The sequence below is a fragment of the Solea solea genome, chromosome 11 (assembly GCF_958295425.1).
Source record: "Solea solea chromosome 11, fSolSol10.1, whole genome shotgun sequence".
NCBI classification, from domain to species: Eukaryota; Metazoa; Chordata; class Actinopteri; order Pleuronectiformes; family Soleidae; genus Solea; species Solea solea.
The window spans coordinates 13,382,962-13,405,149 of record NC_081144.1 but is presented as its reverse complement, the minus strand read 5'-3'; the positions used below and the strand labels follow the sequence as shown (position 1 = coordinate 13,405,149).

At 40.3% G+C, this 22,188-nt stretch overlaps 2 protein-coding genes across 4 annotated transcripts; both read left to right on the top strand.

Annotated features, from left to right (window-relative positions):
- Window positions 1-450: 450 nt before the first annotated feature.
- ahcyl1 (adenosylhomocysteinase-like 1) lies at window positions 451-19,379 on the top strand. 3 transcript variants are annotated; one of them, XM_058643924.1, is made up of 17 exons: window positions 453-1,078; window positions 10,448-10,562; window positions 10,780-10,923; window positions 11,415-11,515; window positions 11,613-11,715; window positions 12,142-12,236; window positions 12,350-12,456; window positions 14,227-14,343; window positions 14,467-14,530; window positions 14,657-14,745; window positions 14,914-14,984; window positions 15,198-15,292; window positions 16,076-16,174; window positions 17,451-17,519; window positions 17,675-17,753; window positions 17,912-18,032; window positions 18,123-19,379. In XM_058643924.1, exons 1-17 carry the CDS (start codon window positions 887-889, stop codon window positions 18,127-18,129), a joined length of 1,668 nt encoding a protein of 555 aa, XP_058499907.1. In that variant the 5' UTR covers window positions 453-886; the 3' UTR covers window positions 18,130-19,379. The 3 variants fall into 3 exon arrangements, with proteins under 3 accessions (XP_058499908.1, XP_058499907.1, XP_058499909.1); XM_058643926.1 differs by lacking the exon at window positions 453-1,078 and adding an exon at window positions 6,413-6,558; XM_058643925.1 differs by lacking the exon at window positions 18,123-19,379 and having other exon boundaries at window positions 451-1,078; window positions 17,912-18,036.
- Window positions 19,380-19,482: 103 nt separating this feature from the next.
- Window positions 19,483-20,943, top strand: hspa1b (heat shock protein family A (Hsp70) member 1B). The gene is given in 7 exon segments (XM_058642207.1): window positions 19,483-19,566; window positions 20,139-20,207; window positions 20,209-20,512; window positions 20,515-20,611; window positions 20,613-20,700; window positions 20,702-20,765; window positions 20,768-20,943. Coding segments are annotated over 7 exon segments (882 nt in total).
- The last annotated feature ends 1,245 nt before the right edge of the window (window positions 20,944-22,188 follow it).

Sequence of the window (22,188 nt, the reverse complement as noted above, 5' to 3'; positions counted from 1 at the left end):
GAACAGGTAATACAGTGGTCGGTGAGGATATAGTAAATTAAAATCCCCAGAGGTCCAGATATAGAAAATTTCCTCAAGCCAAGGTCTTGGACTTCATCGTGTCCAACAAGTGTAGTTACTGTATATATGCATATATGTATATATACATGTACATATACAAACATATACATATATTCGTATATGTGTACATATATATAATAATGAATTAACTTAATGTTGTTTATGCTCTAGGACAAAATGGAGCCTTTGCTTTGAATATAACCTCCCCCAGCTTAAATACTGTCCCAGCAAGTTCCACCAATCAGACGCTGCGGATTCTGACGTCCGTGCGCAAATCAGCCACTCACAGCGAAGAAGGCGGGACTTAAGCGCAGCCTGCGAGGAGGTTACTGTGAGCAAGGACAACAGTTAAAACGACAGGTCCAAGTTAGTTCTCTGGCAAAACAGTAAGTAAGCAAGTAATACACCTTATATTATTCGTTTGCAATATTAAAGAACAAGTAAAAGGACTCGTTGTCTGTTTTCCTCTCCACCACCGGCTCTGAGTGGATGATCAGTGGCCGCCCCCCCCCTGCACACTTTTCAGGTGACAGTCAAGTGATCGCTCCGCCTCCTGTGGATGTTGCTGGCTGTGGATGACAGAAGAGCCGGAGCATCGAAACAAGTGCTCTAACTGCTCTTCTGACAGTGAGGACGAGGACACCGACACACCTCCATCTCTGTGGATAGCGGCTCATTTTTGTGCCCCCCACTTCAAGATCGAGCGGAAGTGCCGTGGCGTCGTTTTAAGTCGCGAAGGTTACAGAAACAAGCTAGTGTGAAGTCCACTCGCAACCGGCGGCTCGGCTCGGCTCGGCGACTGTACAGGCATCATCACCTGGATGCAATGACCGACTCGGTTGTGGACGGCAAGACGGAGGTTAAACAAGCCACCAAATATGTCAAAGAGACAGAAAACGTCGCGGAGAAATATTCCGCGTTGACAGTGAGCAAAAACAGCAGCGATGTAAATATGAACGTCGGGGAAATGCCTTCCGCAGCGTTCACCGCAGTGCCCACTCTGAAAACCGTCAAGAAGGTAAGAACCATGGTGATGCCAGCCATCACTCGGCCTCTGCGTGTGTGTGTGTGTGTGTATACACTCTATGGGACGTTTTCCCATTCTAAACACGATATATCATGACAATTGGGCGAACGCCTCCTAATAAGGTGATGACCCTAATTCTGAGGTGAAGGTTAGTGGTAACATGTGAAGTGGTTAGGTTGAGGTTAGGGTTAGACATGAACTGGTTTTGGTTAAGGGTTAAGCTGTGCAAATGAATAGAAGTCAGTGCAGAGTCATAACAAGAATAGTTGTGCAAACCTTAATATGTGTTTATTTGGCTGAAAAAACACAATTGTAAGTAGTTTATCTTCACGTTGTGAGGACATTTTAGGAGCTTTTTGAGGGTCAGGACTTAGATGGTTATAGTTAGACATAGGAGCTAGGCCCCGTCCTCTTACTTGTAGGACATTCTTATACGTATTTCATTCCCCAGCCACTAGGGGATACGTCACATCTATTAGTGTCCTCACAAGTATAGAGAGATGTGACGTGTGTGTGTGTGTGTGTAGCCACATGTGATGAGGACAAATCCATGCTGGTATGCAGTGTTTAGAAATCACATATTCATAAGGACCACTTTGTTCCATCCAGCCCAAGGTTAAAGCAGGAGCATACATGAGAGCTGTAGTGCACACTGTTGTGTGATGAGATGCTGCAGCGTGTCTAATACTGTATTACAGGCATCCTGCCGAGGGTTCACTCCATCCTAAACCAAGCTGCTAAGTGTAAAACCATACATGTGCTGTGTCAGTCAAATACTCTGTTGAGTTAGAAGACAAATACAAGCTATGGGACACTTCTGTCTCACACCATGTGATATTTGAATCATAGCTTTTATTTTGTGATTTTTTGTCAAGTCTGGCCAAATATCACCATCATTCATGGCCATGAGAGGCAATTTATTTATTTGTCCAGTTTTCTTTTTTTTTAATTGCAACAAATGATACACAGAATTGCCTTGGCACCTAAGAAATCTCAAATGGCACAGATGGTGCCGAACTGTGCCAAAAATTGGAGAACGCCCTAGGCATCTAATTTCTGCTTCACTTCAGCAGCATCAGTCTTTGCATAGCTAATGTCCACATGTTGTTCCTTCTGCATTTACTGTGGCGTCTACAGTGATGCTTACTCTTCTGATGGAATCTCGCAAGTGTTGTCTTTCTTTAGATACCAAGATAATTCACATTGAGCTTGTAATTGCACAGATATACTCACATTTATGTTGGGCATATCATTATAGAGCAGGGACCCCAACAAGAGGAGCAGGGATGACATGAGTGGTCTGTCTCTCTAACATTGTCAAATAAAATGGGGTTAGGGTTAGGGTTAACAAAAAAATGTGTAAATAAGTAATAAATGGCCAATTAGTTACATAACTATCAGCCAATGTGATCATTAAATTGGCTAAATTAATCAGTACATCTATTTCATGCCAACATTCTGTAGGCAAGTCCTAACAGAGAGTCGCGTTGAGCTCTTAAAACTTTGGATCAAGATCTCTGCAAAGTGGTGACATTAATGTACTAACAACCCCAAGCTTAGGGATCAGGACTGCACACTAAGTATTTAATTATGTGCCGTCTGAAGAATTTCAATTGCAGTCAAAGCTACAAATTCTTTGAGGATATTTTAGTTGTGGAAATGTAATCTGTAACACTTAACCATGCCAGCAGCGAGTGGTCTTACGGTTGTTTTCGTGATGTCACTCATTAATCTGTTCACGACTGTGTGTGTGGGGGCATCATTATTGTTACTAATACGAACAGCATGAGAAACATTTTGGCAGCCCAAGGTGCACCTGGAGTAGAAAGGTCGAACAGACACATTTCTTGGCTGTTCAACAACAGCAGAGATCTATCATCCAACTGAAAGACTCCCCTGAGATGGCTGCTCATATGATTACAGCTCCAACACTGTGTGTAACAGCTGGGAACGTGCTGTCCGATGCAGGCGGTTAGTCAAAGGTTTCTTTATTCCGCTCAGAACTAATGTGCTCAGGTGCTGAAGGAAAAAGTCACTTTTGTTTGTCTTATCGTTCTAACTCATCTGAATTCTTTTAATCTCATGGTGAAGGCCGTTATAGAGGTGATGATTTTCAAGTTTTATGTCAAATTTAAGTAAGGTAACTCCGGTGAGGTATTTTTCAATCCCTCAAGATGCACTTTGTCTGTGTTCACCACATGTCATCATGATTTTTGGACCCAGAACTCGATCCATACAGGACACATTACTCAATAAGTAAATTAATATAGACATGTAAATTAACACATGAATGTTAATAAGCCTTTTTATTTGCGATTATACCTTATTTTGTTACAAAGGTCCAGTGTCTTGCATTTATGAGGGTTTAATGGTAGAACTTGAATATACTACCCCTAAGTATGTTTGTTAGAATAAACTTTTTATATGTATGCGCTGTGAGGGCTTTGCTTTACAAAGGCCACTGCCATGTTTCTACAGCAGCCTGAACAGATATGAATTGTTGGAAATGTCAGCGAGTGGTGAGAGTTGTGGAAGAGTGTTTACACGATACTTTCGGGAATATGAGGCCACCATAGTGTTTATGAAAAGGAAGGGTGAGCAGAGGAGTCCTCAGCCTGTTGCATTCTGCAGTTTCACCATTAGATGTCACTAATTCTTATGCACTGGACCTTCAATGTGTTGCGTCTTAAAATGATAGATATTTTATTATTTTATCAAATGTACTACTGATGTAATCTTTAAACCAGATCCACTATTTCATAGTTTATACTGCAGTAAATACTTATATATGCACTGATACACCTGCTAATCTAAGGACACAGCTACCCACTGTGAATCACAATAGTTGTGGTCAAAAGCACAGAGTTGTGAACGGAAGACAATGAATCATCAGCACTCGGCACACTATATCTGTGACTGATGAGTAACACAACTACAGAGGCTGAAAATATGCTTCAGTAAATGCACCTACGTTTATCTGTGTGGTCTGTTTTAGTCATATGTAACTATGTAAGACACAGTCATATGTCTGTGTCCCCAGGTAGCCAGCTTTGATATTGCTGCAAAGTTGTTGTTTTTTAATACAAAAGTATGTCCAAAAGAACGAGACAGAATATTGAGGATAACAAAAATATTTATTTTCCCAGCAGCAGGGCTCACGGTCTTGAGAACATTATCTCAGACCCCCTGTCTGCCAAGGCAATAATGTGCGGCCTGTGAGCAGCCGCAGGGAGCCTGATTGAAAACGTATTGGAAGGGAGGATTTTTCACGGTGCGTATGAAAACAAAGCAGTATGTTATGAATAAATGTGAGAGCCCGGTGTCAAGCTGAGCCACCTGTTTGCATGAAGCACATTAATGAGTAAAACAAAAACACTCGCAAATGACCAGAAGATTTAATTGAACTGTTCATACATGAAAATGAAGAGCTGGGCGTCTGGGGGACACTGCATTGTCACATAATCAGTGCAGAGGTGCAGGGAGCAAAAGCAATCAATGCAACAAAATGAAATGTGAATATTAAATGTGTGTGTGTGGGCGACTGAGTCGAAGAACACAACTACTAAGCCTCCTCTCTCTTTGAACCCATCCAGCGGTTACACAACCGCCCCCCTGCGAGTGAGACTCGCACACAGCAAAGTGTTCATGCATCATCATATTTTTTTTTTTATTTGATCCCACTGGCCTCTTTACATTGAATCTGAAAAGTACTCCGTCCTTATTTTCATCTTTATCTCATTTTGTTTGTTCATATTGTGGCAGAACTCCATGACAAATTTAGATTAAGGTTTGCAAGCTTATACGATAAGAACGTCTTTCTTGTAATCATAGCCTTTAGCTCTTCAGATGTCAAATGTAAAGCCAAAGTATGTGTAGGGTATGGGGATGTCTGGTATTATCTGACCCGGGGAAGCTGAGTATGAACGAGCTGGAAGCTGATGCTCATTTTCCAAACAGAATCAAGATCTAGTATTTCTAGTTCATTTGAATGTTGATTCAACATATTTTCAAAACTATGTGGACAAAATAATCTTGATGCAGTTTTTTTCTGTGGGTTTTTATGCTCTCTTTTTAGAAATGACTCTTTATCATGTTTATTAAAGTCTGAACATAGTCTACACACAATCGGGGTAGTGTGTTTGCCTCACGGTATGACCCATATTAACTGGGGGGTAAAGTCACCATAGACTGTGAAATATAACACATCCACACTGACTAGTTTGATCATTTTGCAGCTGTTTCTTTGAGTTGTGCCAATGTGGTATTTTGTTTGTTATCGGCATTCTGACCTTAATATTTACCTTAAATGATATTAATGCTGATACCGTAGATAGCAAGGTCGTATACCTGTGTGTTTTACTCTCAATATGTAGAATGTATATATTCTGTTAAAGGTCATGTACAGTGGCCCTGGGGGATGGATTAGCGCAATGTGTGTTTTTTGTCACAACACCTAAAGCTGGCACGTTTGTGCTGAGCCTTTGCAAAGCCTGTGTATCACATTGGCTTTTTGACCTTTTCATTATTGAATTAGCATCCAAATATATTTTAGATAATTTTTTTCTGTTTTTCTCTTTGACTTGTTGAATGTCACCAATATGAATATGACACCAATATGTTGGATGCAAGGTGGCGCTGTTGAGCTCCAGTGGTTTCTGGTAAGTAATCAGTGTTGTCTTGTTGCCAGGTCCCCTTTGAGCCCTTTAACACTGCTGGCTGACCAACACTCCGCAGCTTAAGTCTGTGACCTGGCCCGCTAACTAAGAGAGAAAGGATATTTTTAGCAGTAAGATGGGACTCGATGGCCGCTTATTGATGCAGCAGGAGGCTAATGGAAGCAGGGTTTAATTCCTCCTGTCACTCCCCTTTTAGTTAGTGTCCAAATCAGGAACATAGGCTAGAGGAGAAGCCGCAGCAAATGCATTTTGTGTGTGTGTGTGTGTGTTTCTGTATTTATTTATTGTATGTGCACATATTTAATTATTTCAGTGTTGGCAATTTGCTCTCTCAGCACTTAAATACATGTATTTATTTTTGTTTTATTTTATTTTATGTTGAATAAATGAATAGATCTAGTTGTGTTTAAAACACATAGACTTTAGCAGCTGGTTGTCAAGGGCAGAATCAGAGAGAGTCAGAGCGAGCTAGAGCGAGAGAGAGTGGTGTGTGTGTGAAAGAGAGAGGGAGAGAGAGAGAGAGTGGTGTGTGTGTGAAAGAGAGAGAGAGAGAGAGAGAGAGAGAGAGTGGTGTGTGTGTGAAAGAGAGAGAGAGAGAGTTTTGGTGTCTTTCACTCACTCTCTCTCTCCAGGCCGGCCATTACAAACCTAGATAATAGGTGGGAGTGTTCTGGGATAATAGCATCAGAGACACCTAGTACCATCACACAGAGGACACAGGCACAGGGAAGTAGGCTGGCAAACTGCAGAGACCAGGCAGCTATGGCACACAAACATGGGCACGGGAGAGACCGGGTGAGTCGCCTCTCGTCTAATGCACCACTGGGAGCTCATCCAACACACTTATTTTTAAAAGATACCTGCTGCATATCCCACACACACTGTGTTTCGTTGGAGTTACCGTTGGTATATGACACAAGTTTCTTTTAGATTGTAGATGGTTAAATAAAGACTGTTTCTTTGCATTATAACAAAACACAGCCACTGGAATGTCTTATTGTGAAGATCTCATATCAGGTTTGTTCCCACAGCTCACCTGATTTTGGGTTTATTGTGTTTAAGAGTAGCACAAACTGAATGCAGTCTGAATAAGGAGATTCATCTTTTTTCTTACCTTTTAGAAAAGTCTCTGGTGTAGAAACAATGCAGAAAGGATTGTGCCGAACCTCTGCTGAATCCTCTGGAGTCCAAACTGATGCAAAGTAAACATAAAAGTACTATTTTGCAAGTGCATGAGCTAGAAGACACTGCACATTGTGAAAACAGAGACATGCGGAGATCTCCTCAGTTCACACTATCTCACAAGCTTCTTGAGTTTCTTTTGACTGACACAGTAGATTGTCGAAGCCCAGGTGTCACTGCTCATGGAGAGAGGGAATCAGGGTACGAATACTGAATAATAGTTACTGAAAAAGTTACTGTGGTTATGGCATCGCAGTCGACTATGCCTGTTTCAGCTTCTGTTATCGTGTGTGTGATGAAAACCAGGTAACTAAAGGATGCGTTGCTGTAACCCTGCACCCAGAATATATCTTCTTAGCACATTTGGCCATGGAAATCATATATAAATGTAATGTGTCATTACTCTTTAGTATTATAATCATAAGGCCGACATCTGCCCTGACAGTGCATATGCAATTACACTCTAAGTCTGGCAATCGTGTTTTCCCTGGGTTTATCAGCTGTGTGTTGTGTCAACTCTGCTGTCCTGCACATGAGTTATTACTGCAAACACATCGTATGGACATCTAAAATAAGAGAATGAGGAAATCCCGTGTCAATGTCACAATGAATGAAGACATCTGAAAGGGTGTCAGTGTTTTAATCAGGTGAACAATCACTGTTGAAATTTAAGGATTACACACTTCCTTACTGCAGAAAATTGTGTATACCACACTAAGTAAGTCCAATTGTTGAGAATTACAAAATCTCAACACCAATAATATAATGTAAAACATCACATTGTGGCTGTGATGAGGAGCAAAGGTGCAGATGAAGAGAGGAACATGGGTCATATTCTTCCCAAATTAACTAGAAGCACTTTGAAAGTTCACCACTCGTGCTTACGTGACTTGCTGTGTTGTGACATGACACTATTGTGAGAAAGAGACACAATATCAAATTGAGTTTGTATTTGATCCAGCACATTTGCCACTAAGTCGCCAAGACCCACATGTTTTCATGAAAAAGCGGACAGAGAGAGGGAGACCTCTGTTCAACATCTTAATCACATTAGGCCTTTTTTTTTTCCCCGCAACACCAAGGTTCCACATTAAATGTAATGGGCATCATAAATTTCAGACCTGATAACCTCATCCAAGATTCTCAGTAAAGTCACTTTCTCATAGTCCCACTTATTCACATGGGCAGGTGTAACCGCAATCTGCTTGATATCCTGATGTATGAGTGTTTCTGACTTCTCTACCTTTGCAGATGTTGAAACACTGCTCCACAACACTTGACTGCCGTCTATTGCAGGAGCACTTGGTTTACTACAGGGTGTTCAAACCACGCTCAGTGGATGTGTCAGATGATCCCAAGTTTCCCTGCCCTTTATTCAGCATCTGAATAACACGACTTGTGGTTGTGACATGAGTCAGTAGAGGAGTTATAGAGAATTAACCTTGGACGTTAGTTCCTGTAATTCTGCAGCACTCCGTCCTTATGGATCCCAATACTTTTATCTTTTTCATCTTAGTTGTCCTGACAATAGTCAAGCCTTGTTTCCTTTTTTTGTCTTGGGTTCTTTGAAGTGGTAAGTTGACATGATGAACCACTCCACCACCACCTGAAGCCTGCGTTATTTACACAAAGCGTTAATAACAGAGCAGCAGCCATCTAAAAATAACTCCTTTCCTTTTTTCCCCCCTAAACAACATGTGAGTGACTGTAAGTGACTCGGGTAATCTACCTAAATATTTCATTTTATGATTAGTGGCTCGTTGTTGTATCTGTACTTGTGTAACAATGGTGTTGAGACCTTTACGTTAACCAACACCTGTGTTGATCTGCCTTGATATTCATGTTGTGTTACCTGGTAAAAGAGGACAAGAGGCTTACATCAAGTTGTCAAAACAATTTTTCATCAAATTTTAAAGGATGGAGCAGATGCCATCCTCACCGTGGCAACTAGGATTTGAGCATATCGGGGATAATATAATAATTGCAGTACAATTACAGGTAAAGTTCAATTTTGGGATGTGATAGACCATTAACACATGTGGCCATTGTAACATTGACTAGTGATCAAATCAAATATACTTTATTGACACAACGATCGATGCACCACCAGAAGTCGTCCTCGGACTCACCCTTCCATGCAAACACAGGAACTCCTGTGAGGAACAAAACAAAGGGACAAAAGTGCTACAACAGCTGCTCAGAAGACAGCAAAAAACAACAGCACACAAGGACATACAGTACAAAAAACAAAAAGAGCACACAGCAAAAAGAAATGGAATATTGCAGTTTATTGCACCTGTCCTAAACCATAACAACTACATTCTGATATGATAATAAAAATAAATAGCAGAACTGGCCTTAATTAATCATGTGCTCTTACTTGCAAGGATGAGAAAGATAAGAACTGTTTTCAGAGTAATGAGCTCCATTTTTTAAAATTTGCATAGAAGAGTCAAAAATAAAATAAATGCTAGCCTTTGCTCCACTACATGGACAAAGGTAATCTATGTTCATTTGTGCTCATTTATCCTGTAGAGCATTTATGAGGTCAGGCACCGATGTTTGACGAGAAGGCCTGGCTCGCAATCTGTGTTCCAGTTCATACCAAAGGTGCTCGACGGGGTTGAGGTCAGGGCTCTGTGCGGGCCAATCGAGGTCTTTCACACTAAACCTGTCAAACCGTGTCTAGTCCTTGCTTTGTGCACTGGGGCACAATCATGTTGGAATAGAAAAGGACCTTCCCTAAACTGCTGCCACAAAGCATAGCGTTGTCCAAAATGTCTTGGTATGCTGAAGCATCAAGATTGTCCTTCATTGGAGATAAGGGGGCCGAGTCTAAAGACTGATTCAAACACCTGAATTCGGTACTTGAACAGGTGTGGTCACACACTTTTGTCCATATAGTGTATTAGCAAATTGAAGTATTTATGATTCTGATTTTCAAATGAACTGTTCCTCTCTAGTGTCAACCATAGCAGGGAATTTCACATGCCTTTGTTTTGTGCTCCCCATTCATTCCTTGAGGTATGTTTTCTGTGCCATGGTTACACGAGACGTCACAGCACACAATCCCTGGTTGAACCACATGTTTTGATGTCGGATTTGCCATTTAAAACCACCACTAACAACCACTAACCTTTGATCTATACAAGTAACCATGGCAACCAGGGAGAGTAATCTCATCTGCCTTGGATCTGGCGTGTGCACAATAAAGGCAGCAACATGAATGCTCCGCGTTCACACGAGAGAACTGTAGAGAACAAGTAGAGAACTAGGAGGAAGAGGGGGGAAAAAAGAGGCTTAAGAAAGATGAGAAGAAAAGACAGTAATTCAACACTGTGGATGCCAACTGCGATAAAACACTCAATATAATAATTATAAAACAATTGAAAAACTCTGTTTTTATAGTAGGTTTAAAACTTGTATCAGTAGTGCATCTTGTTCACCCCCCCAAATCATATTATATTACATTGTGCACCGCTTTTCTTCTGTTTGTCTCTAGATCCAGTTTGCAAATGCAGAGGACAAACAGGAATTCAGCAAGTACCCCACCAAGGCAGGCCGCCGCTCGCTCTCACGGTCCATGTCACAGTCCTCCACAGACAGCTATAGCTCAGGTACTGCACACCTGAATGTACCTCCGAAAATGAAGTATGTGCACGGGTTCAGAAATGCGGCACATACTGTACACGTGTACACAATTGTACAATTAACACACACTGTGGGCAAATACAGAGTGATCCGAGATATCGTGATTTTGAAGTATACATTTCATAATGAACTGTTCTGTATGCCTCTCCCCCATCGTGACCTCTCGTGTTCTCCCTTCCCCAGCTGCATCCTACACTGACAGCTCCGACGATGAGACCTCCCCCCGGGACAAAGCCCAGGTCAACACTCTGGGCAGCAGTGACTTCTGTGTGAAGAACATTAAGCAGGCTGAATTTGGCCGCCGGGAAATAGAGATAGCAGAACAAGGTATATCTGGACTCTGTGGTGCGTAGTAGAATTCTTGGCCATTGCAAATAATTCTCCATTTCTCTGAATTGAAATGGAAAGGAGCCGTTGACGATCCGGTCACTTTGATCACAGTGGGTTTTAATGGAGCCAAGTGTAGTCTCTCGGGGAGTCACTTTTTCTATATAGAGAGTCAAGAGAGAGAGAGCTGTGTGCCATCAGCACTGACTTTGTTCCCAGATATGTATCACATATCGCATCTATTTTGCTGCTCAGACACTATTTGATAAAAGGTCTGTGCGTCCTGATTTCATAGCAGTTTATGACCCCGTGCCGGAACAGTATTATTTGGGAAACATGATCGGAGTTCTTTCTCTCACCTCTATTCATCCCTTGTTACTTATTTACTCCTCTTAACTCCACTCTGTTCTCTCTCTCTCTGCCAAAACAAATGGTGACCTTTATGTTCTTTCAACTTCCCCTAACTTGTGCTTAAATGTCTTCCTCCCCAGATATGTCTGCCCTGATCTCCTTGAGGAAGCGAGCCCAGGGAGAGAAGCCACTAGCTGGTGCGAAGATAGTAGGCTGTACCCATATCACTGCTCAGACAGCAGTAAGTCCTCTTCTCCTGTTCTAAACTGTTCTAAACTGTTCTCTGCGTCCCCACTGTGACTGTCTTAAGGAGAGTATATTCTGTGGTTCCCTTGTAGGTCCTGCTTGAAACCCTGGTGGCCCTCGGGGCCCAGTGTCGCTGGACCGCCTGTAACATCTACTCCACTCAGAACGAGGTGGCTGCTGCGCTCGCAGAAATTGGTAAGGTTGGAATTTCCCTGTGATTTAGTTTGACTGTTTTTTTTGTCCGAAACGCTGAAATAAACACTATCAAGTATGATTAAGTTTGTTTGTGGATTATACATACATCATAATTATTATTATTATTATTATTATTAAAATAATTATAAAATACATATTGTATTTCTGTATCAGATTATTAGAAAAATATTTCTGACAATCCTGTGTAATCTTTAATCTAATCAAAAAAAAAAGAGCATTTTCATGTTCAATACTTCAGCCGTAATAATGTCTGTCTACAGTGTCTTAAAGAAGGTGTTTTTGCATGTATTTTAGATTTTTGGAACCTAATGCAATTTAAGACTAAACAGCAACCAATTTCCACTGTGCCAGTCCTCCTCTCTGCTGCCCATCTTATCCATTAGGTGTGTGTTTTGTTCCTCACAGGAGTTCCTGTGTTTGCATGGAAGGGTGAGTCCGAGGACGACTTCTGGTGGTGCATCGATCGTTGTGTCAACACTGAGGGCTGGCAGGCCAACATGGTAACAGTCTGTTAATGCCGGGATTTTCAGATCTTTCTCTTCTATTCCTCACAGAGCGAGTTTTGCACATTTTAAGCTGTATCTGATGATCATTTTTATTTCACTTCACGTAGATCCTGGACGATGGCGGAGACTTAACCCACTGGGTGTACAAGAAGTATCCCAGCGTCTTCAAGAAAGTGCGGGGCATAGTCGAGGAGAGTGTCACCGGGGTGCACAGGTGAGACGGTGCTTAAATTTGATGAGTCTGATTTTTGGCCACTAGTGCTATTAAAGTTCAGATGCTGCATTCATTATTTTCCCTTTTGTGCCAAAGCTTGTGGTAGCAATAATGGACAGTAATATAGATTGTACCAGTATTTCATCATAATTTAGAAGTATTGATCAAACCCCTTAATTTAATGATAGTCATTTTGTGCTGTGGGACTTTAATAATTTAAGTCAACTACATAAAATGGCCAAAATAATGCAACTCTTCCATCATTACATTTGTTTACATAGTGTTTCTATTTTTCCACTTGACATATTAACATTTTTGCAGCTTTTATTTTTATCCTCAGCAAAAGCACACTCCTGAAACACTAAGGTGCTTTTACAATGCTTTTGAATTGTTTGCATTTTTTTGTTGTCCTCTAAATAGACTTGGGCATCAAGCAACACCGTTCCCAATGAAAGCAGCTTCTTATAAAAAATAAATACCAACGCGTTTGAAGTGTTTGCATTATTCTGTCCTCTGAATAGACCCGAGCAGCAAGAAAGCAGTTTCCAAGGAAAAATAAATACTGTGTGAGCACAAAATGTCTCAAAGGCAGTTGTTTGAATCACGTTATTATGAATACACTAGGGATGTAACGATTACCGGTATGACGATAAACCGCGGTAAAATTCCCGACGGTTATCATACCGTTTCAAATTTTAATTATCGTTAAAACCGTGATTGATTACCGCAACTGATTACCGAAAAACTCACAGTGATACTGCTCATTTCCTGGAGAAGCAGCAGCACCTGAACGGCACTCGCTCAAGCGGGCGCGCATGCGCAGTTTGCACTGTCTGTCCAGCGACAACACGGCTGAAGCCACCTGCGCTCCAGAGATTACCCCCCGTAAGATCAGAAATCTGGGCATATTTTGTATTTTTAAAGGATGTTGAGAGTAAAATAATTGAAGACAATCAATCCTTGTGCAGAAAATGCAAAAAAAAAATCTCCGCGAACTTCGCGGCGCGAAGGCACTTCCAATATGATGAGCCATCTCCGTGACCACCACACACAACTTTTCAGCGGGTAAATCAACAAAAACGGGATTTCGGAATAGTGGGAAACGTCATGGTTTGTCTCGCGAAAGCGAGTAGTGTGCAGACGACAGGTACCGTAGCAGACCAAAATGTGTTTGTTTCTGTGTTTTTTTATTTTATTTTTATGCTGTGTACGACCGCTGCTACTTAATTATTATCCGACACAGAGTGAGGACCTGTGTGTGTGTGTGTGTGTCAGTCAGTCAGATGATAATTATTATTAATAATAATAATAATAATAATAATAATGATAATAATAATCATATAATATAAAATATCTTTTTTTAAATAAAACTTGGTTAAAAGATTTCAGTGTGTGTGTTCAGTACTTTTGGAACATTTTGAACACATCTAACAATACCGTGATAATATTGATAACCGTGATAATTTTGGTCACGATAACCGTGATATGAAATTTTCATATCGTTACATCTCTAGAATACACTCTCCGACTCTACATATTAAAAAGGTCACTGGCCTGATTTGGCTGGAGACTATTTGAGAAACACGACAGAGCTGGACCACAGCTCACAGCAGCGGTGCATGTTCAGCTCTCGGTGGAATCAATTAACCAGGCGCTCTGGAAAGTGTAAGATCACACACAAGTCTGTGAGTGGACGTCTGGGTGTTATGTGTGTGTGTGTGTGTGTGTGTGCATATCTGCCTGAACATGTTTCCCGGTGTGTCCTCCCAGGTTGTACCAATTGTCAAAGGCAGGAAAGCTGTGTGTCCCTGCCATGAATGTGAATGACTCAGTCACCAAGCAGAAATTTGACAACCTTTACTGCTGCCGCGAATCCATCCTGGATGGGTGAGCAAAGAGCAAGGCCATTTTGCAATCATGCTGCGTTTGCTGTACATGCATTTGTTTATATATACAAGTATGTATTTGATTTGTATTTAATTAAAGAGTCATTTTGTTTGTGTCCGTCAGCTTGAAGAGGACCACAGATATAATGTTTGGAGGCAAGCAAGTCGTTGTTTGTGGTTATGGAGAGGTGAAGAATTGTTTGATATAATACTTCAAATAAATTGATTGTATTGTCAGTGCTGCAGCAACTCTCTTTTTTTTTTGTGTGCATGTATTATGTTAACAAACGACTGTATCATTGTGTTTGCTGTAGGTTGGGAAGGGCTGCTGCACTGCTCTAAAAGCCCTTGGAGCCATTGTGTGCATCACTGAAATTGACCCCATCTGTGCCCTGCAGGCCTGGTGAGTCACTAACCATAACCTGACACGACGCCATCACTGTTGCATGTCTGTCACTGTGCTGTGCGTCAGATTAGCTGCGTTGCAGGTGACCAAAACCATGTGTTTACACTGTGTTAGTGCTGGTGCAACTAAAACAAAAAAGACTTTTCTTCTTGTGTGTCCACACAGCATGGACGGCTTCAGAGTGGTCAAGCTTAGTGAGGTCATTCGGCAGATGGACGTGGTGATAACTTGCACTGGTATGCTGCACCTTGCAGTGACTGCTATTACTTCTGCTGTGACCATTGCAATTTTTTCCAGCATGCATATGCACATCTCATTTAAGTTGTCCATTTGAGCGCTCAGGCTCACAACACAACTTTTCATTCTTTGTTGTAACAGACATGATTTTTATGCTCTGGATTTCTCCCCCTTCAGTGACTCAGCATTTTTTTTTTTCCTTCCAAATACAGGCAACAAGAATGTTGTTACCAGGGAACAACTTGACCGAATGAAGAATGGCTGCATTGTCTGCAATATGGGACATTCCAATACTGAGATTGATGTGGTAATAAATCTATGTAACTGTATACGTGTGAGCATTTTAGATATGCAGTATGTGCACATGGAAATGCTTTATTCAATTCTGCAGCTGAGGAGCAGACCAGTATCAGAAAAAAAAGAAAGAAATCATAAAGCCTTTCAATTGACATCTTTTTTTTATTTAACATTCTCTTAATTAACCCTTAGAACTCAGAGCATTTAGGCTGCTTTTTGCATTACTATGTTCAAACGTACAGTATATACAGGCTGTAAGAGTGTCTTATATCCTTTTTTTCAGCACAACCTAGACAATCTGATAAAAAAAATTTAATTTTCACCAATTATATAAACACACCTGAGCAAAAAGCATTCAAAATGTTTAAAATCGGATTGAATTTGTGAAATTTGGAAATACGTCACAGTTTAAAGTTCGCTTGGCTCGTTTTTTTTTAAGAGCAAAAAGAAAAGGAAAAAAACTGTCTATTTTGTGACTTCTGCACAGCTACTTTACTGTATATAACTACTAAAAAATGAATCATAACTTTGACTCGACAACATTATTCCCATGGCAATAAACAAGCGCAATATTCAGTTCCTATATCTGTGAGGGAAGAGGCTGGGTGATCCCTTTATTCAAATGAATATACTGAAATGTGCTGCTACTATAGATCGAGAGAGTCATGCCGTTCATCTTAATATCACTTTATGCTTTAGTCATTGTTTTTAAATGGACATATATGACCACCTCTGTTGAACAAAGTCACTCCTCTCACATTCAAAGTGTAGGACTGACTGTTTTTGTCTGCAGGCGAGTCTGCGCAGCCCTGAACTGACCTGGGAGAGGGTTCGCTCTCAGGTTGACCACATCATCTGGCCTGATGGAAAGAGGGTTGTCCTGTTGGCAGAGGTACTGTACCTTTACTCTTAATTAATACTATCAACTCCACGTGACGCTGTCTTTAGATCTGTCGCTCTGCGACATTCCCATGCTGCACACAGGAAATTATTTGCAGGAGCCATTCTGATCATTAATTCTGATTATCATGTCATTGTATTTGGTATGGTGACGGCGGATGGGAGTGGCTGAGTCTCTGTAAGTGCAGCTGCATGGGGTTTGCTGATCATATAGGAGTGGCCATTAAGTCTGCCTGGAATTTGGACTGTTTCGTCATTACATTATTCATTTTATGTCAAGACAGACAGACAGAGCGACAGTGTATTGTGAAGTGAGACAGCTGTAAACAGTTTGGCGTATGACTGAAAACACTAAGAAGCACCCACTAAGTGTTGGTATCAGTGAACTCCACTGTCATGACATGTGTGTGTTTACTACTGGTGTGTAATAAGGATGGGTTAAATTCACTGTCACTAATTGGTGTGTGTGCCAAAATGACCAATTCTAATTCTAATCCTGAGTCAGGTTTGACAGCAATGCATGTTAGAGCCCAGTTTCACATCCAGGATGCAGCATTACTAAGATGCTTAGGTTCACTAAGACCAAATATAATAACACCACCAACACTAAATGTCTTCATGGTCTTTCCCCCACAGTATCTGCCTGACCTGCTTCAGTCGTACGCTCCCTCATGCTCCCTCACGCTCCCTCACGCTCCCTCACGCTCTCTCAGGTCGGCAGATCAGTCACTGTTAGTCGTCCCTAAGACTAAGAGGAAACTCAGAGGTGACCGCGCATTTTCAGTGGAAACTGTGGACTGGGGGTTGCCTTTGCTCACCACGAACAGGAAGACTCACTTCCTGTTTTTAAGTCCTCTCTTACAACACATTTTTTCTCTTTGGCTTTTAAACTCAGTTTAAGACGTTGGGTTTTTACTGTTTTATATTGTTTTCCTGTCTTTTATTGTTTGCTGTGTAGAGCACTTTGGCCAACTGTGTTGTTTTCAAAGTGCTTTATTGATAAAGTTGTATTGTGCTGTATTGGATAAAAATGTTTTTATTATATTTTACTATCGTGGAAATTTGTGGTGTTTTACTCCAGGTAAAATCCTGATATTAAGATTTCTCTCTTGGAGCACTTTAACCTCAGTAAACATCAAAGTATTAAAAGGACTCGTGCAACAGTGACCGTACACACTGTGCTGCATTATTTTACCATCATCTTAAATGTTTATGTTGTACAGTGTCATTTTTTTATGCTTGTATTTCTTTCTTTTTTCTCACGTCAGGGTCGGCTTTTAAATTTGAGCTGCTCCACAGTGCCGACGTTTGTGTTGTCCATCACTGCCACAACTCAGGTCAGTAGATTTGTCACCGCTGTCGATCCCCTATCTGACCCTGCTTTTACGGGTAGTTTAGGACAGTTTTCCATCTGTTCTGAAGTCAAATGTAGTTCTAATATCCAGGTGTTACAGTGTGTGTGTGTGTGTGTGTGTGTGTGTGTTCTCTGTAGGCTCTGGCCCTGATTGAGTTATTCAATGCTCCAGAGGGTCGTTACAAACAGGATGTGTATCTCCTGCCCAAGAAGATGGGTAAGATCTGATTGATGCAAATAGGTTCAAGATGAAGGAAAGTCACCTGTATTATACTCGTTGTGGCCACCTTGTGACTTGACCTTAGAATTACACGATTTTAGCAAAGCTATTTATGAAAATATGGACTGCAATCTCTCTCTCTCTCTCTCTGTCAGATGAATACGTGGCAAGTTTGCACCTGCCCAACTTTGACGCCCACCTGACAGAGCTGACTGACGAGCAGGCCAAGTACATGGGCCTCAATAAAAATGGCCCCTTCAAACCGAATTATTACAGGTAGGTCTTGTAATAGTTGTGTGTCTTAAATGATCCATCGACACGTTTCACTGTGATATAATATATAATTACGCTGTGTTTTCTTCACAGGTATTAATGGAAAGTGTCCACTCGTACGATCCTCAAAACACAGTTGCCCTGGGATAAACAGAGATATCTATTTTATTTTCTAAATTGCTACCAAATGGAGGAATTATTTTACTTATGCTGAATGTAACTTATTACTAGCACCTCAGTCATAATGTTAAATATGAAACATAAGAGTAACACGTACAAGAAACTTAATATATATACGTATATATATCTATAACCAACTAACATTTTAAATCACTTGTCGTGTGCTGATAAACAAAGCCTGCTTGCATGTTTTCATGTATATGTACTTAATGAATTGCTACTGTTCATGTCAATAGATTTTTGATTCGTTTGTATACCCTTTTTTCCACACAGTGCCAAAAATGGCTGTAAGATGGACCATGAGACAGCATTTATAATGAGTCTGTCTAGCTTTAAGATTTTATCAGTTCATGTCATTGACTATAGAGTTTAGGCTGAGCCATTACAAACTATGACTATGTACATTACTTAAAAAAATATTTACTTTGCAATTAACTGGTATCTGCATACATGCCCTAAAAGGTGACATCCAGACATCCTTATCGCAACAAAACCCAGTGATGAAATACAGAGTACTACATGTTATATAAATAATACAGTCCAGTGTGCTTGATTCTGAGAAATTATAATAGCCTGTGAATGGTTCGGAGCCCATTTCAAATTCTTGACTTGGTATGAAACACGCGGAGCGTCTTCTCAACAAACACAGCAAAGAAATGTTTACTGTGCTGATAACAAATTAAGATACAATGTTAAAAATAACAATAAGGCTATATGGATTCCTAAAAAGGAAGTAAGAAGACGTCGAGGAGACGTGGTTCAACAAAACATTTCCTTCTCTAGAAAGAGCTATTACTTCCTTCACTGAGTTTCCATTTGTTTATGAAAATGCTCACTGAGGAGTGTTTTGACTGGATGGTCCCTTTAAGGACGTGGCATGAATGTGCCTTTTAAATCATCAACAAAAACAAAATATCATGACCTTAATTATTCAATGTACATTCCTCTTTTGTATAAACGTGCTCCTAGTACATTTTAAAGTCTTCCTTCCACAGCTTCTGGTACCAAGTGAATCACTACTGAATGAGATACATTATGTTTAGACTTCCTGTTAGCTACTTCACTGTCACTGTCTTCATTTGGAACATTCCATGTGATCCACAAACGTGTAGTCTGTGTTTGTAAACCAATGCATTCAATCAGCAATAAAGCAAGTCCTTTTAACAGAGATGATTGACTTTCAACATGTGAAGTTGTGTTGCTAGCCAGGGGCATTATTGCTGGATTATTCTGGATTATTGCTTATAAATAAAGGCCCTGCGTCAGTTCAAGCATGAATTTCAGGACAAACAACACTGAGGTGAAAGCTGACACAAAGAAAACCACTCGATCTCTGCCCGGATACTTATCGCTGGAAGTAAGTAGCAACTGATTATCAAGTTGTAGATTTATCTTGTAAAAGGTTATTAATAGAAACATTAGTGCAGACTTCTTAATGTGACAATGATGAATGGTGAAGGATACATCCTTGGGCTTTAACCTAATCTTGGTCCCTTAAATATTACATTAAATTTCACTCATGCATCAGTTCTGTTCTAAATTATGTCTTGGAAGCGAACTTCAGAATTATAAAACACTCAAATGTGTGTGGTTTGTTATTTGAATAGAAGAAAGTATTATGTTTTTCTGTGAGAATTTTCTTAATTGTAATTTTGCCACTAAAATATTTTATCAGTAATTACTCGGTATCGGTCTGATATTGTTAAAAATCACTCGTTCAGATATCGGACAGATAAAAATGTAAACTCCGATACAATCTAAAAGTCCTATATATCATGTTTTACTATGCACAGACTGTAAATGTAAATAACAACCAACAATAGCATTTAAGATGAGTCATTGTGAGCCGTTAATTTCTTCTTTATGTGAGTAGACACACAAAACAGAAACACTGCAGAAGGACTTTGATTTAGCTTTATAGCTTTATAGAGAAATATAAAAGAAAACAAATGGGATGTCAGTCAAAATAAGAGAGCAGTAAGTGAACTGTGTACAGCTTTGTGAGAGACTCTGACCCTCTGTGTTTAAGGGCGTTGACTTCTACACCTCCATTACAAGGGCACACTTTGAGTATCTCAACTCTGAGCCATTTGAGAAAGCCCTACAAGATGCCAAAATGGAGAAGTGCAAGATCCAAGAAATTGTCCTTGTTGGTCGCTCTACAAGAATTCCCAAAACCCAGAAGCTCTTGTGCTATTTCTTTAATGGCAGAGAACTGAATAAGAGCATCAACTGAGATGACGCTGTGGCATGTGGTGCAGCAGTCCAAGCTGCTGTCCTCATGGGTGACACCTCAGAGAATGTCCACTGGATGTGGTTCCCCTGTCACTAGGCATCGAAACTGCTGGTGGAGTTATTGCACCTCCACTCAAATGTAACACCACCACCCCTACCAAGCAAACCCATGATGAAGGACAACAACCTCTTGGGGAGGTTTGAGCTGACGGGTGTAACTCTTGCTCCCCGAGGTCTACAACAGGTGGAGGTAACTTTTCGACATTGATGCCAACGTTGTCAAAAGCACTGGCAAGGAAAACAAACCTACCATCACAAATAACACCTTAGCCAAGAGGAGATTGATCACATGGTACAGGAGAGGTATAAGGCTGAGGTTGACCTGCAGAGGGACATGATTGCAGCGAAGAACTCACTGGAGTTATACGCTTACCACATAAAGGTCAGTGTTGAGCATGAGAGTATGAAAAGAAAGGTTATAGAGCAGGATGGTCATTGACCAGTGAATGATAACAATAAATGACTATATTTAATATAAATAGGATTAAATATAATCATAACTAATAACTTAATAATACAATTGTTGTCAATTTGAATATGTGAGAAAAAGAAACCGGTGACTGCAGTTACATTATACCTGTGATGCTCGAATAATCAGATTTAACACAGGATATAACGGCAGATTGCAGGCTTAACGGGCTGATGGGTCATTTATTAGTGAAGCAGTGACACTTTCATTACTGTCAGAGGAAAATACCATTATGCAGTATCTAATTACTTTATAACAGTCTCACTGGCGACTATCACACTCTGTTAATTCTTACATGAGTAATATGGACGTTCCAGGTCAGCCGCACTCTGCCCTAAAAACTGCAGGGAAGGAAGACGTTGAGAGATGTTTTAAAACGTTTGTGATGAAGAATATGGATATGAATTTACATACATGGGAAGACATTTTCCTTACAAAGTAAACAGTAATTAAATAAATATATCTTCAAGTCATTTCTAATCTAAGACACAAAGGAAGAAAAAATATGACACCTCTGGACCTCGACCTGTAGACAGATTAATGACGATATTTTTAGCACAAGGCTCTGCAGTCAGCTGACGTCTGTGATATATTTGCCCTGTATTATGTGAGCGGTGAGCAGAGGATAAAATACAACTCACATTGTGAAGGGTTTTATGAGGCTGGTCTGTTTTTTTTTTTTTTAAAGCAACAATGAATCAAATAAAGATCAAATAAAAGTGAAAATTAGCTTCTCTACATCAGCTTCCTAGGACAAAGGGAGCTGATGCCAGAATTGGTCTGATCCTAACGATTATCACAGTTTTTTAGAAGCAATAACAATGACATTTTATTGAGTGATCATATGGATACATGCAAGAGAGGTGAAGTGAGCCAAACCTTGTAGAAATGTCACCTGTCTCAGGTCACAGAGGTCACAGAGGTCACACAAAAAGGCACAGGGAGGCAACATCACTAGGGCAGGATATTCTATAAATAAATGTCTTTTTAAGTTTTAAATGCAACAGTTGCTCCAGAATTTGGCAGGTTTATGTCTGTCTTCACATGAAAGTTATTGAGGGCCTTTAAGATTTTAAGACTTTATAATAAATGTTAATGGTGCCTCTAAACTTTAATTCAGTTGAGTCATGCAGAAGATTAAAATAAAAAGAAAAAAAAAGACATTTTAATTCATATAACTTATTCACCAAGACTTTGCTTTTCAAACAGATTGTA